At 40.2% G+C, this 15,989-nt stretch overlaps 2 protein-coding genes and 1 long non-coding RNA gene across 3 annotated transcripts in view; 2 read left to right on the top strand and 1 right to left on the bottom strand.

Annotated features, from left to right (window-relative positions):
• rnf13 (ring finger protein 13) overlaps positions 1-2,938 on the bottom strand; it is a 56,822-nt gene extending 53,884 nt beyond the window's left edge. The window contains exon 1 of the mRNA XM_034236408.1: positions 2,732-2,938. The gene's annotated coding sequence lies outside the window, so the exon portion shown is untranslated. The remainder of the gene's footprint in view (positions 1-2,731) is intronic.
• Positions 2,939-5,830: 2,892 nt separating this feature from the next.
• LOC117559704 lies at positions 5,831-6,533 on the top strand. The gene is made up of 3 exons (XR_004570991.1): positions 5,831-6,001; positions 6,244-6,337; positions 6,446-6,533. It is a non-coding gene; the product is annotated as an uncharacterized LOC117559704 (long non-coding RNA).
• A 3,756-nt stretch (positions 6,534-10,289) lies between these two features.
• LOC117559703 (protein ANKUB1-like) lies at positions 10,290-15,086 on the top strand. The gene is made up of 6 exons (XM_034236383.1): positions 10,290-10,409; positions 10,754-10,894; positions 12,594-12,807; positions 13,166-13,280; positions 13,405-14,247; positions 14,695-15,086. The coding sequence occupies exons 1-6, from the start codon at positions 10,320-10,322 to the stop codon at positions 14,774-14,776; spliced, it is 1,485 nt and encodes a 494-aa protein (XP_034092274.1). The 5' UTR covers positions 10,290-10,319; the 3' UTR covers positions 14,777-15,086.
• The last annotated feature ends 903 nt before the right edge of the window (positions 15,087-15,989 follow it).

Below are 15,989 nucleotides of genomic sequence, written 5' to 3' on the forward strand. Positions count from 1 at the left end.
CTTCTGCAACATTGACAAAGCAGAGCTGATATTCTTGACAGCTGAAAATCATTTTGTGTCAATAATGCCCCTTCCCACTCTTTCTTTTCACAGTTCATATATGATAAATGATACAGACAATCTGAGAAGTGCTGTAAAGCTGGCTGTGTGGATATACACCAGGTATTCTGGAGCATCTGTTTCTTTTTGTATTACTTGTTCATTTTAAGATGTAAAAGCAGGAAGAAGCAAGTGGAGAGTAGAGGCTAGGGCTGCATGATACTGGAAGAAACGGACATTGTGGTTTGATAATACAGGAATTTTCACCAGAAGAAGTTTTAATCCTACTTCCACACAACTGAACTTAAGTTTCTCTTTGCAACCAAGTATATTAATAAGTTCATGTACAGAAGTTAGCTTCAGGCCTGACATCCCAGCATAAGGGGTATGAGTTCACACAGCGGAGGGCATCATGTGACTGGGTCAGGAGAAACCAACCACCAGACTTTAAACCACTAAGCTGTGTGGTCAAGCTGCAAAGTGAAGTAAGGTTTGAGGATTACCTGTTTTGTTTTGTACAATTTGAGGAAAACATGGCAGTTTTTCTAATTATTGCATCATGTGTGCAATGTTACCATTTGTCAAGGTTATATAAAGTGGCCTCTCACAACTGTACTGTAGCAGTAGTGCTTTGAATAAATAGGATAGAGCTTTAGTAGCACCTTTATAGCAGTAGCTGGCCCCAGGCTCTGGAACAGTCTGCCCCTCCATGTGAGGTCGGCCCAGACCATAGGGTTCTTTAAATCCTCACTGAAGACTCACTTCTTCTTTCTCTCTGGCCCTCTAGTCAGAGCTGAGTACGACTCCTGACATTTCCCTGTGTTTTGTTTTTATATTTGCTGTTGTAAATGATGGTCTTTTGTTGTTATTGAAGTAAAGTGTTTTTATTACATGTACAGCACTTTGGCTCGACAACAAATCGTTTTTAAATGTGCTCTATAAATAAAAAAATTAAAATCTAAATCAAATTTGATTTGATTTATAGACAACATGTTACACTATGTTTCAGCATCACTAAATAGCTGCAAGTCAAATGTGGAAACATGTTAATACTCATTTTGTCATAACATGTTCATACACATTTCAAAGGTTACCGCAGAGATCCTGATTTGCATGTTGTTGCCTCTAACTAAACCAGTGTTTGCATGTATTCTAGTAATAAGCAGGCGGAAATTAACAATACCCATTGCAAAACTATTAATTATATTAAAAGCAAAGTCACATTTTAGGGTGAAAATGTAAGTACTATATATTTTTCAACCAAAAATCTGCTAAAACAATCATTTCTAGATCAATAATGCCACCTGCTTTATCTCTTCATAATTCACTTTTAAAAAGTTAAATTTGAAGTCTTACTCACATCAGAGTAAACAGGGAGTGAGGCTTCAAAATGTCACATTCCTCTCCTCCCATCTTACTAATGCTGCTGCTGTCCTTTCTGATGGTCTCCATACTCTATAATTAGCACGGCAAAGCCTGATATGTTCAATAGGATTAATAAAATAGTAAGACATAACCAGCCTTCATGGTCAACTTTTATTTATATTGTATAATTGCTTATTTTCTAGTCTTTTTTATTTCTAATCATGTGCAATACTTTGTTTTACATGCCGCTGCAACAAAACAATTTTGCCAATTTGGGATTAATAAAGTATATCATATCTTATTCTTGTTAACACCTCTCCAATCGAAGGTGCCCAAAACGAAATGCAAAATGATAACGTCAAAATTCACAATATCCAAAATGTAACTCCTGATCTTGATCATTAAGAGAAAAACTATTGAGGATTATTCTGTCATTTTTGACAGAATAAAACTACAAACAATTTAGGTAGGCTACTTATTATTTTGATGCAAAACAAATGGGAATTAAATATAACCATAACACATTCCTGCTAACTGAAATGAAATATAACAAGGAGAGCTGAAACTGAAATGTCACTTTTCTTCTTTTTCTAACAGTATACCATATCCCCAAACCCTTATGTTTAACTGCACTATGTATTCGTGTCATAATGTACAACATGTCACACACATGTTTGCGAAAGGCAGATGTTGATTTCTTAGATGACTCGCTTGGTGTCACTCAAATGTATTGTCAATTTAGCTTACATATGTGACTAAATTCCTATGAAACACATTATTATGGGATGCACAAACTCTGATGCACGACAGTCAGAGACATTACACCAAACCTGGCTTAGACAAAAGAGGGTCCTCTTAACACAACACCCAAGGGGAAGTGAAAGCAACATGTCAGGTGTGCACAGATGACTAAACATGAAGTGACAGAAGTCCGATTTTATTAAGAAAAACACTATAAAAAGGTAAAAGTGCGACAGCTGCATTTACAAACAAGAGTGATTAAAGAATACAAAAGTTAATGACGATCATACAGTTGACAACAATCACCAGACTTCAGAAAATGGTGTTAAACGTTCAAACCCTAAATCTCCCGTGACTGCTGTTTGGTAACGGTGTCCACTCCAAACTGCTTTTATATAAATATCATTTGTAGCGTTAGTGTCAGTCATTTTCAGATAGCTACAGTTGTTTATAGTATTGTTATACACCTTAATAAAGATGTGGACAGCCTTAAAGACGTGCATCTAGCTATAAAAACAGAGCGTCCTGTACCCATGTTAGCATAGCGCTAACACGGGAAGCTAGCTGGCTTGTCGTGGGTGTTTACCTTTATTTCTGCCTGGAGGTTTATCTTGTCCAGGAATTTAGCTGCTGGTGGGGACATCGCTCTCCTTTACTGTAAGTCGTGTCAAGGCATATGCACAACAGCGAAGATTTTGGATGGACTTCATCCCGTTTGGACGGCGTGCCAACAAATATGAACATAAACGTAACAGTTTAATCTCCTCCGCTAGCTTCACATCCACCGCTTCATAATCAGGTTCTGATTGGACGAACCATATGTCAATCATTAAATTCCGGAAGTGACTCCAGACGTAAACATATCCACGTGACAGCACCATGGGACCATGGGACAGGCAGCACACAACCACTACTGCCTTTTACAGTGAACTGCCTGAACCAGCAGCCGCCAGCTTGTATTTACAGCTTTATTAAAGCTACATCATTACATTAGGAGATGACCTGGCAACTGAATGCAACATTTGAAGACATAATTTATTTCAAATAGAGAAAGGTATTCCTTTCCTTGGCACCCTCCCTCCTCAAAATACATCGTCAGTGTCCGTTTTTAATCTCTAGCACCCTCTTTAGTTAATGACATGCACCTTCTCTTTGGTGGATAATTTTGTATTGGTTAAAAATAAAACTGAGATAATATAGATTGAGAGACTTTGATGTCTTCCTTCAATTAACAATACACTACATAGAAATAAATACCAACATGAAACAAAATGTATTTTCAGCATAAAACAGTATTTAAAAAAGGTTTGGAGAACTATTTAAAAAATTGCCTTAAATACAATGAAAAACATAACTTTCAAAGTTTAATTTTAAATGCATTGTGCTTAAAAGGATTGAGTAAATAATTATGGAAGATTTATCTAAGTTTTATTTGTGTCCTGATTGACTTCAAAACATCAAAAGTTACAGATTTTGATCATTGAGAAACCTTGAGAAACACCGAAAACATCGTCACTGTTTGCTCCAAACCCGGATTAAACACAAAAGGGATGTGCACAGCTTCAGATTTTAAAAGGTCAAATGCAAATTAGCAGTCCCCTGTAAAACTATCAAAGAACATTTCAAGTTACTGTAACGACCCTCCATTCCAATGTGAAAACAGTGGTGTAAAAGGGAGTGCAGGGCTGACGTCAAACCGCTGCTTGAACTTTTTTCCAACTGTGTTGACACATTAAACCATTTTCATTTGTTCATATTGTAAATTGTGTTAGAATTGAAAATTGTAATTCAGTACATAACTTATTATTGAGAATCATAATATTGTTTATTATAGGTTTTCACTAACAGTACAATTTGCTTTGGTGTCTTGATGCATTTATGGTTTATTGCACGAATCAAGAAAATTACTACAACAATGTAAATATGCTCTAATATGTTAAAGGTGCGGTAGGTAGGTAAATTTGAGAAACCGGCTCGAGATACACTTTTTGTTATATTCCATGGAATGCTCTTAACATCCCGGTAGCAATGAATATCTTAAGTGCTTTGACAAAAAATCCATAAAAAAATTTCATCTGTGGAAGCCGTAATACTGTAAAAAGTACAACCAATCCGTTTAGCCGGCCCGGCTAAACGGATTGGATTGCCGACCGGTCTGTCAGCTTTCCATCTCGTGCACGCCAGAGCCCTAGAGAGCAAATGTATCTTGTGCCGTCATTGGGCGTGCATTGCAGCAGTACTTCGATGACTCGCCAGCAACAGGCGGCCACTTTCACCAGTCTGCTGACGTCATGTGCGCGTTCATGTGTGTTGGAGGAGGTGCTCTGTAAGGAAGGGGCGGATTCTTTTCGGCTGTGTACTTTCAAATTTTAGTGCACTCGAGCCGGTTTCTGAAACTTACCTACCCCACCTTTAAGCAGTAGCGTGGCGTGGGGAAAAATGTAGGGGAAGCCCATTTTTTGGGTCGGGGGGGTGGTCAATAACGTAACCAGATGAGTGATTACAGCACCCGGTATCATTTTACACACATTTGTATCACACAGATGCAGGACTTGCACTCGCCTGTTATCTAACCGAAAGGTCCGCACGCACTCTCCAGCTGAAACTCTCCTTATTAATTTAAGCATTTTACTTATTAATGTATGCAGACAATAACACAATCTATGTGATTTTTGGATTTACCGTGCCTCTCAATTGCCCGTGACAGGTTGGCAAGGTCGATGAATCCTGAAGTTGCCCAAGGATTGTTCAGGGAGCACGAATCCTTGTCAAAAAGAAGACATGGCCAGCAAAATAGACGCTGAAGTTTAGCGCTTCCAGTTAGCCACTCCGTGCGGACATAATTGTCCTCATTGAACGTCCGATTCTCTCCCTTTTTCCTCTGTGTACACACAGCTCGAGTGCGGGCATTGGCCTGTCATCTGATTTAATTTTCAGTTGCTGCTGTAGCAGAAGTTTAGTAAAGTTATGTTTGATTAAGTACGCCAAATCTCCACCCTCCATAATGCTTCATTTGCTTGATAATTTCTGACGGCGGTGATGACAGTTACAGTATTAAAACTGATGTTGATGTGATTTGATTGGATGGCAGTGTCCAATCAAATCGCCAGCCGCCAGCCGCCTCTGAAGGGAAGCAAGAGGCGGCTGGCTTCCCTTGGCATGGCCTTGACCAATCACAGGTTGGCAGGGGCATCACGTGGGCCTCATCTGATTGGTCAATCCCTCCATTTTTTTTCACCAAGGGAAGCTAGATTCGGCTGGCCTCCTCTCACAACAGAGAGTGCAATCTACTGTTTCACCATAACATCTAGAGGGGCGCTGTTTGTTTCACTCTTTGTAAAATACTCAATGAGAATGGGGGAGCGACGGGCCGGCAGCAACACACAGCAAAGGAGAATTATCGAAACAAAACAAAGTGTTTTTATTTATTTATTTAAATTATAACTACAATCCGAAAAAACAAGGGAAGCCTGGCTTCCCTTGGCCTCCGGGAGAAAACGCCACTGCCTTTAAGTACTTTATTTGAGTCCGTCAGATATGCTGATGTACAACATTTCCTGTCTGGCTGTGTAATGTCTACTTTAAGAAAGTAAGTCCATACCTGCATCTGAACTTTGTGACTTTGAGGCCCATTCCCAAACCGCCCCCTACACCCTACCCCTACACCCTATCCCTCCGTTTGCGCGTTCACGCGAAGGGTCCGCCATATTGAGGGCTGGTCCAAAGCAATCAGGGCGGAGGCGTAGTGGGTTATAAAAGCCTCCGACAGCGAGTTTGCATGGATGCAGGCTTGATAATCTCACTCCACAGGTGTGCAACCGTTTTTCGGGCATGGAGGAAACAACGTCATACAAATGTGAGTTCCATGTGGTTATTTTTTTAAACGATAAATAATACGTTGCCTTAACTAAAACATGCCTTTGTGAACATGTATTTATAAATCTACACGTGTTAATTTGATTTGCCAAGATTACATTAGATTTTTATTTTGAAGATGTACAAATCTAAATCGGAATCAAACTAACAACACATGTGTCAATTCATGTATCCATTCACTTACGAAATCGGTTTAAACTTAAGTGTGATTTATAATTTCAGGGACTGTGGTAAAAACCAAGGCACTTATTGCTTTAAGAATGGAAAAGGATGACCTGTTCTGCAAAAAACGCAATGCTGCCAAAGAAGCATGGGAGTGAGTTATGCACTCAATTCATATTTTGTGCAATGAAAGTAATGAATGTGCACTGTGGGTCATTGCCTTAACACCAATATATATTGTTTAAATATTCTATGATAACAGGTCAATCATTAAGGAACTGGACCTTGGGCAACATGTGTCTCACAAACAGGCCTCCAAGAAATAGGAGAACCTAAAAAAGAAATACAAGGTAAATGGTGTATTGTTATTGTAAAACATGTTTGTTTTTGAAAAAGCTGAACAAAGATTTCTAGCATGCATTTGTTTGCAATAGGAACTTAAAAGGCCAAGGACTGGAACAGAGACTGATCAGGGGGAAGAAACCCCTGCAACATGGCCCTTCTTCATGGCCATGGATGAGGCCATAGGTGCAAGGCCTTCAATTAGTCCTCCTGTCCTTGTTGCCTCAGCCTTGGCAAACCCCACAATCCTCTTCGATCCGGAGGCTGCTTCCTGCTCCTCTTCCTTCCCCCCCCAAATGTGGCTGATGATCCAGACCCCTCACCACCCTCATCACTGTCTGAGGCTGGAACCACCCAGCAGCCCCCCCCAAAAAAAGAAAAGGTGCTATGGGAGTGCTGGAGTGCCTAGAACGCGAGGCAGAAAAAGAGGACGAACGCCACAGACAAATAATGCAGCACTCAGAGAAATTTCTAACCCTGTTCGAAAAAATGGTCGACAAAATGTGATTTATTTGTTCCCCCCCACCATTGGCCATTTCTATGTTTGATTATTGATGTTACTTAAAAGACTTGTTTTTGTTCGCTTGTATTATTTATTTGGAAGACAATAAACCTAATTTAACGTACTGTCCTTCATGTCTTCAATATTCTATAGTAAATACAGGCAGACGGGTGATGAAGGTGACATTGCGTTTGCTTGATTGTTAGATGGCTACATTGTTCTGTGTGGGTTTCATAATGTAGAAGGAAAAGTTTTGCACAAAGTAATGTTGTGCACGGAACTAAAGTGTTTTTTCCAAAGTCTGAAGATTAACCCTGAATATCAGCATTTTAAATAAAGATATGTCTGCGCTTCATAGGTATAAGGCATTAAAATATACATGATATTTACGGTCTTAATTGCTCATGTCAAACCATTTGCAGAGTTTCACTCAAAAACAAAAGTGATTGTATTAGAAGACCTGTGTTCATTTTCTGAACCTTTGCTCTGTGCTCGTGATTGAATGATCCAAGAGGTAAGGACATTTGTCTCCAATTTAGGATTATGCAGAAAGACAATTCAGGAAAACCAAGTTTGAAATCAACGGTGCACAGGTTTATTTTATTTCACCGCTTTTCTCTAAAGTGAGAAGTGGAGCTCACTAAAACAAACAAAATTAATCAGGTATGTGTGCACATCATTTCAAAAACACAAGTTAACAGACAACCACGTTTTTCCAAAAAAAAACAAAGTTCATTCGATGTAATCGTGCTCTCCGGTGTGGTGCCATTTGGACAGGAGCAGAGAGTTGTGCAGAAATCCTGTTCCTTAGGTGGTGTCCAGGACTTTCCTGTCCACATGCTGCGGCAGGGGGAGGACTCTGGTCTCCATCTTCAGGGTGGAAGGCTTCAGCATCCTCAAGGACATCGTTCATGTCTATGCACAGAAATGCACAACATGCAATGATGTCAGGGGCAAAGCTTGGACTGACCTCCAGCGCTTTGAACACACACACACACACACACACACACAATTTTGAGACCAAGTCAAATTAACCTTTCCTTTTTTATTCTATAAACTACTGACAACATTTCTCTGTGTTGGAATTCTACATACACTATACAGATATACACGTATAGCTTATAAGGAAAGAATAAATGAATGTATATCACAATATATCTAAATATCTATTTGTATTACACATACAAAGTTCATAGGCTACTATATAAGAAATAAAGTGAAGATAATTGTTGTATTAGCAATATTGAAATGTTTACCTGCCACTGGCACATCGCTAAAATGCGCCTCAACCTTCTGCGCCTTCTGTTGGATCTTGCCATTGCACCCGCTAACAGGCGACGGATAGCAACGCAGGTCAATGCAGCCGACAGATGGAGATGTGAGTTGGACACCATGACGTCCGTTTCCGTTTCCTGCGGAGAGAGGGGAGGCCGTCCCAAAGCTTGCCGCTGTATTTTTACCCTTCATTCAGCTGTGAGTGTGCCTACAGACGGAGTTCACTCCGTCACGGAGGGGGAGGGTCGAGGGAGTGGTTTGGGATTGGGCCTCAGTCAAGCCCCCAGGAAGTGCGCCGGACTCAGATGAAAATATTCGTGCTGGCCAAACGGCGGTACTACACTTCCGTTTGGTTGCCAGGCCCGGAAACACTTTTTGCCATTGACTTACATGGGGAAAGAGTGGTCTGTAACTCGTTGGATAATTTTTTTTAAACTAAATAAACTACACAGTATGAACGTTTGTATAGCCCTTATTAAAAATATTCGTTCCTCAAGTTGTAAGAATGTGCTAATAACGTTATTCTGAGAGTTATTTCCCTCTGCATTATGAACGCGCATCTAACCCACGGGACCGCGCCGCCCGGCACATTCATGTTACGTGTCCCGACCAATCAGAGCACACTGCTCACAGAGAGGGTGGGGGCTGGAGCTATTGGAGCTATTGGAGCTACAACGAGCCGTTAAAGGCAGAGTGAAATTCAGTGAATACACGTAGTTTACAGAGATGCTGTATGAGAAACCAATGTGAGTTGCGTTTATCTTTACCCATGGATGCACAATAAGAACGGACCCATATCGTCTTACTGCCACCCCACGGAGCTGTAATAATGGATATATTGCACATGTTTGCTGTAATTCATTATCATAGGCTACTACATGGGCTGTATGATTAAATCTTGTACCGTAAATGTTGTATTAAATAAACATTATTAACGTCCCTGTAGCTTCGTATTGCACTAAGAAGCTTATTGCACTGTATATAAATATATATATATATATATATATATATATATATATATATATATATATATATATATATATATATATATATATATATATATATATATATATATATATACAGTGCAATAATTATTTCATGCTAAATGAAGCTCTGTTGGATATCACTAGATCCTGTTACAGCGTAATATAAGTACATAACGATTGATGTGTACATTAGCATCATTACTAGCTAGCTGCTAACTGCCGCCTCGTTCATATCAAATCCATGATAACAACAATATATTACCATGCTGTCATGAACGCACGGTGCTGTTACGTGTACGCAAATTGACGTGCTTGATGTGAACGAGCATTTTGGTTAAAGTTGCGCATGCTCTATGAGTGCACATACGGGTACTTCTCAGGCATGCTGGGTAATCTGTGACGTTTCACTCTCTCAAAAGTTGGGCCATTTTATCATCATGCGCTAATGAGCAGCTCTCATAGGAATGAATGAGGCCCCGCCTCCCACGCTGTATCCAGTTCTTATTATACATCCATGCTTTGAGTCTATAGGCATTTGTTATGAGGTATAATTGCTGTTGTATAAACAGCCTGTTGTATAAACAGCAGCAGGTCATGTGAGCAGATGACATTAGACTACTTTAAACTTCAGTTTTGTGACTCAATAGTGTGCAACACAGTAGGCCTATGAGATGTAAAGCATCTCTTCTTCAAGTACTCAATATACATTAAAGGCCTGTATCATTTTTGAATGTTTGTTATTTTCCTGTCATTATAAAATCATTTAAGACTTTTGACAAAGACCTAGCTCAAAGATTTCAAATTCCATACAATGGCATTTAGGATGCACAACTATTTAATGATTTATATGTCAAAGCATTGTCTTGTGTTCACTTGTTATGTCCTAATCTTCACAGTAGCTACCCCCAAACCCACCCAACTCCTAACCCCATCCCTACAGTGACTTTGGCTCACTCAAACTCATCGCGCACACTCCTCGGGCCAGCCAGACTCCAGAGGAGCCAAGCGGACGGAGGACGGATGTCCTGACCATGAGGGTCCTCATCTGCTTTGGGTCCTCCTGTGAGCCTTTTGACATCTCTCCCAATCAGACTGTGGGGGCCATAAAGCAGATGATCAAGGTAATAAAAAGCTCTGAACAGTGGTGGCCCAGGAACATCACTGGTGTTCATTTCTTGACATGCTTTGTCTGTATTTTGAATTTTATGACGATTTGGACATATTGCTGGAGTAAAAACATTTAGAAATGTGGTTGAATGAATGAATACATGTATAAGGGACCGCAACTGATAACTTATTATGTAAATACGTTATAATACTATACTTAATAATATAGTTTATAATAAGGTTTTAAAAAAGACGAACAAAAAAGCTAATTCAGTCAGAGACGCTGAGCATTGTCTATCAAGAATGTTTTCATGTCTCTATCTGGCTCCATACATTTCCACTGTGTCCCTTTCTGTAGGATAACTTTCTGGTACAACTCTCAGATGACAAGCAGCACCAGTACCTGGAGCTGAGCTACGGCGGTGCCGCGCTGCGGGAGAACTGGACTCTGTGCGACGTGGGTATCACAAGGGGCAGTGCCATCCGATGCCTGATAAAGGTATTCAAATATGAAAAGGGTTGAAACTATTTTGTAATTTGCAGTAAATACGATCAGCTTGCAATGATTCACAGAGAGAATGCTTAAGTCCATCTTTTCTTCAGGCCTATACTATTATTTTTTAGAAACAACCCCCTAGGAAAAATACTTACTTATCAATTTTTGGAGGGATAGAAAGTTACTTATACGTTTTTTACTCTTGGAGCTGGAGTCTATATTTATTGTACTGCTCAACAACACTTTAGTGGAGTTTATGCTTGATGACACCAGAGCTCATTCACACTATCACGGAAATCCACCTTGAAAAAAAAAATGTCTTCACATTTTCACTTAGAATTAGTATTGTAGGAGCCATATGTTAAAATGTATAATATAATGTATATTTGAGCATTGTAATTCTTTGTTATTAGTATTATTATATCATTTATTTAAACCAGCCGTAACTGCTTATATATTCATTTATTGGGATTTTTTCTCATCAAAGATATCCTTGGATTGTTTGTCACATCGGTGTTATAATATAGTATAAGATGTTCGAGCAGCTGCTGAGCAATGAGTTTATTGCTGTCTGAGATCTTTAGTTTGTCCCTTTTAGTTGTTTTTTATTATTGGGAAACATTCCAGACTTGTCACCAAGCAACCTTTTGTAAAAGCTGACAGTGATAAGCGTGGGTGTGTGTGTCCCTTTGTCATCATTTTACATCCTCTTGTAAAATAGTTGCCTTCTACCAACCTTACCTTATCCATTTCACTCTGGAAACTTGTATATATCTTGGATTGTGTATCTTTGCTATGACATCTAAAGTTTTTATTTCAAAAATAAATGTTTGCCCTCCCGGTCCTCAAGATTTCACATACTATTCAGTATAAATCTTTTGCTTAAAGGATGGTAAATCATGTACAGAGCTTTTGCAAATAAAAATATACATACAAGCCTGCCAGGCTCTGGTTTTCCCTCAGCAAAGATATCCAAAGACAAATCTGTATATAGTATGTTTCTTAAAATATGATGCAACTTTGTGTGATTGAACATCATTTCAACCACAGAGGGGCAGCAAACTCCTTGTTGTTTATTGGCCACTTGCACTGGCAATATTTTAGAGTGATTCAGAGTCCAGATACAAATAATAAATTCACATAATTCGGCTTTTTGGGGATAAACAACAGGGTTTCATCAACTAAAGTCTCTAAGTAGGCTCAAGTCCCGCCTCCCCTTCAACAAGGCAGCACAAGAGATTCTCAATTCCACCTCTGAGGACCTCTTCAGAGATGCATGGTTGGCGGCTGCTTGGAGGCAGGAGTGGGAGCTAGCCGGGCCCTCCCGCATCCATCGCTACATCTGGGACCCAGGAGATGGCGCCATAGGAGGAGACGACCTACCACGCCGGCAATGGACCACACTAAACCGTCTACGAACTCGGGTCGGTCGCTTCAAAACATCAATGAAGAAGTGGGGCCTGGCAGACAGTGCTGCATGCGAGTGTGGTGACCCTGAACAGACTGCCGAACATATAATAACCACCTGCCCTTTATATAGACCACCCTCGGAAGCCGGCCTCTTCGACGTAGGACCAGAGGTGCGGGCATGGCTACACAACACCGAGTTGGACCTCTGACGTTACACGAAAGAAGAAGAAGAACTAAAGTCTTGGTATTCTTTTTACTTATTAATTGCATGGCCATTATACTTTTCTTTCAGAGTGAACGAAGGCCTGTGATGCGTGTGTTCAATGCTGTGACAGGAAAAACTCTACCAATCATGGGAAGTGCACTTTTGAATATGTCCATCGCTAGACTGAAATCTGTGGTGTCCATGCAAAGCGGCCTCCCTGTCGGCACTTTCAGACTGAGCACACCTGAGGGCGTGCAGCTCTACGACTGCAACCAACTGCAAGACTACGCCATTGTAGTGGGTACGGCCTGCTCTCTGTTTATGCAGTTGATGTGTGTTAGTGTGAGTGCTACGTAGCTCCTTATTTTTTTAAATGTCAAAGCTAATAACACTTTGATTGATTCAGTGAAAGTTTAGATATCATGTTTTGTCTTGACTTCTAAATTACTTTACTTTCAATTGTGTAATGTAGGCTAAGCTTCCAAAATGTGTTGAATGTTAGCTGGTAGGAACTTCATAATAGAGAAATGGAACAGAGCATTTATTTCTTAGAAATAATTGCTTTCTATTTTGAAGTTAATATTATAGTATAATAATTTAATGATTCAGATCTATTTTAAAATCCTAACCGTTATTACTATTTTATTTTTCAAACAAAGGCACTACTCTCCGTTTGGATACCTGGGATGGGTGGGTGGAGTTCCTCCTGAGTTGCCTCCTTGGCCACAGATTGACAGTCCAGATCCACCTATCAGAGAAGAAGCCGGTAATGAGGTCAGAAACTCCATTCATAATCATTCAAATACAAGTGCAACAGAACTGTTGTCTTTCACTTTATCCATAAAGTCAGAGTGCAATTTTACACTTAAAATGAATCATTTCTGACCTGCTTCTCCAGGTTTCAGCTGCAGGTGGCACTGTACATCGCTGCCTCTTCTGGTCACCTGGATCTGGCAGGCTGGCTGCTGGAGAGAGGGGTGCATGCTGACAAACCAGTCGGGGTCCATCCGTACCGCCAGTGGTGCCAGCAAACCGCCCATAGAGACACCGGAAAGTGTCCCATCCACATAGCTGTAGAGCGCAACCACCTCCTCATCCTCAAACTCTTCATCACCAAGAACCTTTTGAGCTTGACTTGTAGGGACCCTGGAGGTCGGGATCCTTTGAAAGTTGCTATTCAGCATGGTAGCAGGGACTGTGTGCAATACTTAGCAAACAAGCTGTGCTCAGTAGTGTCCCTGTCAAACATATCCCTACCCATGCGTATCTACCTCCAGATAAAACGCTGGGTGAGTTTGGGGCAGAAAGGGGCAGCCTCCAATCAATGCCAGTACAGTGCTGCTTTCAGAGCCAGGGTGGGGGATAAGTTGCTGGTGGATGGTTTCAACCAGCCATATATGTCTTCCAAATCCAGGAAAACTGTAACAATACCAAGCAGAGGAATCAAGGCCAAAGCTTTGCAACCCTTGCCTCCCATCAGCAACTTACTTTCACATCTCCCCAGTCTAGGTGACTTTAAAGAGATGCAAACAAATCAGAAACAAGATGTGAAAAGTAAGAAAGCTTGCCTATTGGATGGAATCTGCCAGGATGACAGCAGCTTATTGAGAAGGAAATGCATACTGCCACCCATTTCCAGAGACAGAGTTCCCAGGCCAACATCTCCCCATATTCTGACTGCATCTCTGAAGTCCAGCTCAACACCAAGAGAAAAAGCCACATACTACTTGACCGTAGCCAGGTCTGTATACTTTTTTTCGATACACTTTTAGCAGGTTATAACATGGTTTTCATTATGCAATAAAAACAGATTTGTCACATAAATACAGTTTTATTTGAGGTTCACAGCAAAGGGTCAGTTAAGCAAAATCTGTTTTTCGTACAGTCAATTTGTTTAAACCACACATATTTTCTGTCCGTAATTCTGTCAGTTTCTAGTTACTGATGGGCTTATAAAATATTCTGACAACAATTAAGTTAAAGGCGTTACATATATTTTCATATTAAAGCATTTTTTTAAACGTTTTTGTAGTTTCTCTAATAAGAAATTAAATATAGGCTATCAACTGCCTCATTTTTTGGTTATTTCACCACACTAACAATTCATCATGATTGATACTGACTTATATGTTAAAGAAATACATGACAGCCCTACTTTATTGAGTTAATGCATGTTTCTCTTATGCAGTAACTTTACAGAAAAGCCTTGGTTGAAGCAGCTGAGCATTGCCCGGACCCTGATCAGGAAGCGTGTCCATACCATGGCCTGATCCAGATGTGTTCATCATCAAACAAACTGCTGGTGGATCTCCCATCAGCTGCTTCAATAACTGGACAACGAAGAATCCTTCAGAGTGACAACTGAGGAGTGTATCTCAGGCTTAGCATGTTGTTGAAATTAAACTTGTCTGTCTTTATATACGTATAGCCAAGTATCTTTATTCTATAGCTTTTTACACAAAAAGAGATTGATAGACGTACGTATATGTACAGATTTAAAAAAAACTTGTTTTAATTACTGGAAGTGAATGATTAATTAATGCAATGTTGTGTTTAATAAAATCTAAAGGAGAGGGCCTTGCTGATGACTTGCCTTTGGTTGAAATTGAAATGTAGTAACAAAGCCCACTGCAGCCCTCTCTATGTGTGTAGTTGAACATCAATAAACAATTTTCTGATTAAAATTGAAGAAGAGGTTTATGAGTTGTTTTAAGCATTTGCGAAACTGGAGGCAGTAATAGTCAGCGAGCTTTGGTTCCCATTGTTTTTCTCTCTTAAACCAGCAAACAGAAAAGGGACTACTTTTTCCATGCAGGTGCTCAACACCCAGGGGAGGGATATATTTTGTATTCTGCTATGCTGATGTTAAATCTGGAGAAATTGTCCCCACCACTTTTTCTACCAAAAGGACGCCCATGATTGTAACTGTATAAAAAATAAGCAAAATAGGATTGAGAATTGGTCTTTTATTTAAAAATATATGAATACATTAAAAGAAGATGAATACATGCCAATAAAAATGTAGGAAGACATACAGGGGCGGATCTAGACAAATATTCATGGGGTGGCAAGAGGGTGGCAGGAGAATTTCAGGGGTGGCCCGTCTACACTACAGGCATCAAAAAATCTTGAAGCTGGGCGTGTCTGAGGCTTGGCGATTTCTCGCGCCCAAGGCGACCAACAACCAATCAGGAATCTCCCGCCCGCCCCCGGCATACAAAGCAATAGCAATGTTAAAACGAGGTAAACTGGATATAAAATCCCCAAACAGGCGAAAACCTACCAGTTTCATCCACTGTCTCTGCCACCTCCCTTCATGCCTCGCTCCTCCAGTTTGTATCCCGGTAGATGAACAGAGACTGATCATACAGCACCGGGTGATTCACTACCGCTATAATGAATTTCCCTCCATTTTTTTTGAATATGAGGAAATGACCTGCGTAGTCTCTCCCAGCATACACACGGTTTGATTGGCTAGCGCTT

The sequence above is a fragment of the Gymnodraco acuticeps genome, unplaced genomic scaffold (genome assembly GCF_902827175.1).
Source record: "Gymnodraco acuticeps unplaced genomic scaffold, fGymAcu1.1, whole genome shotgun sequence".
Taxonomy (NCBI): domain Eukaryota; kingdom Metazoa; phylum Chordata; class Actinopteri; order Perciformes; family Bathydraconidae; genus Gymnodraco; species Gymnodraco acuticeps.

Excerpts from the sequence above, each read along its gene's own strand:
- LOC117559703 (XM_034236383.1), top strand. The coding sequence starts at position 10,320 with ATGAGGGTCCTCATCTGCTTTGGGTCCTCCTGTGAGCCTTTTGACATC. Across the intron at positions 10,895-12,593 it reads CCATCCGATGCCTGATAAAG|AGTGAACGAAGGCCTGTGAT; the intron begins GTATTCAAATAT and ends CTTTTCTTTCAG. Across the intron at positions 13,281-13,404 it reads GAGAAGAAGCCGGTAATGAG|GTTTCAGCTGCAGGTGGCAC; the intron begins GTCAGAAACTCC and ends CTGCTTCTCCAG.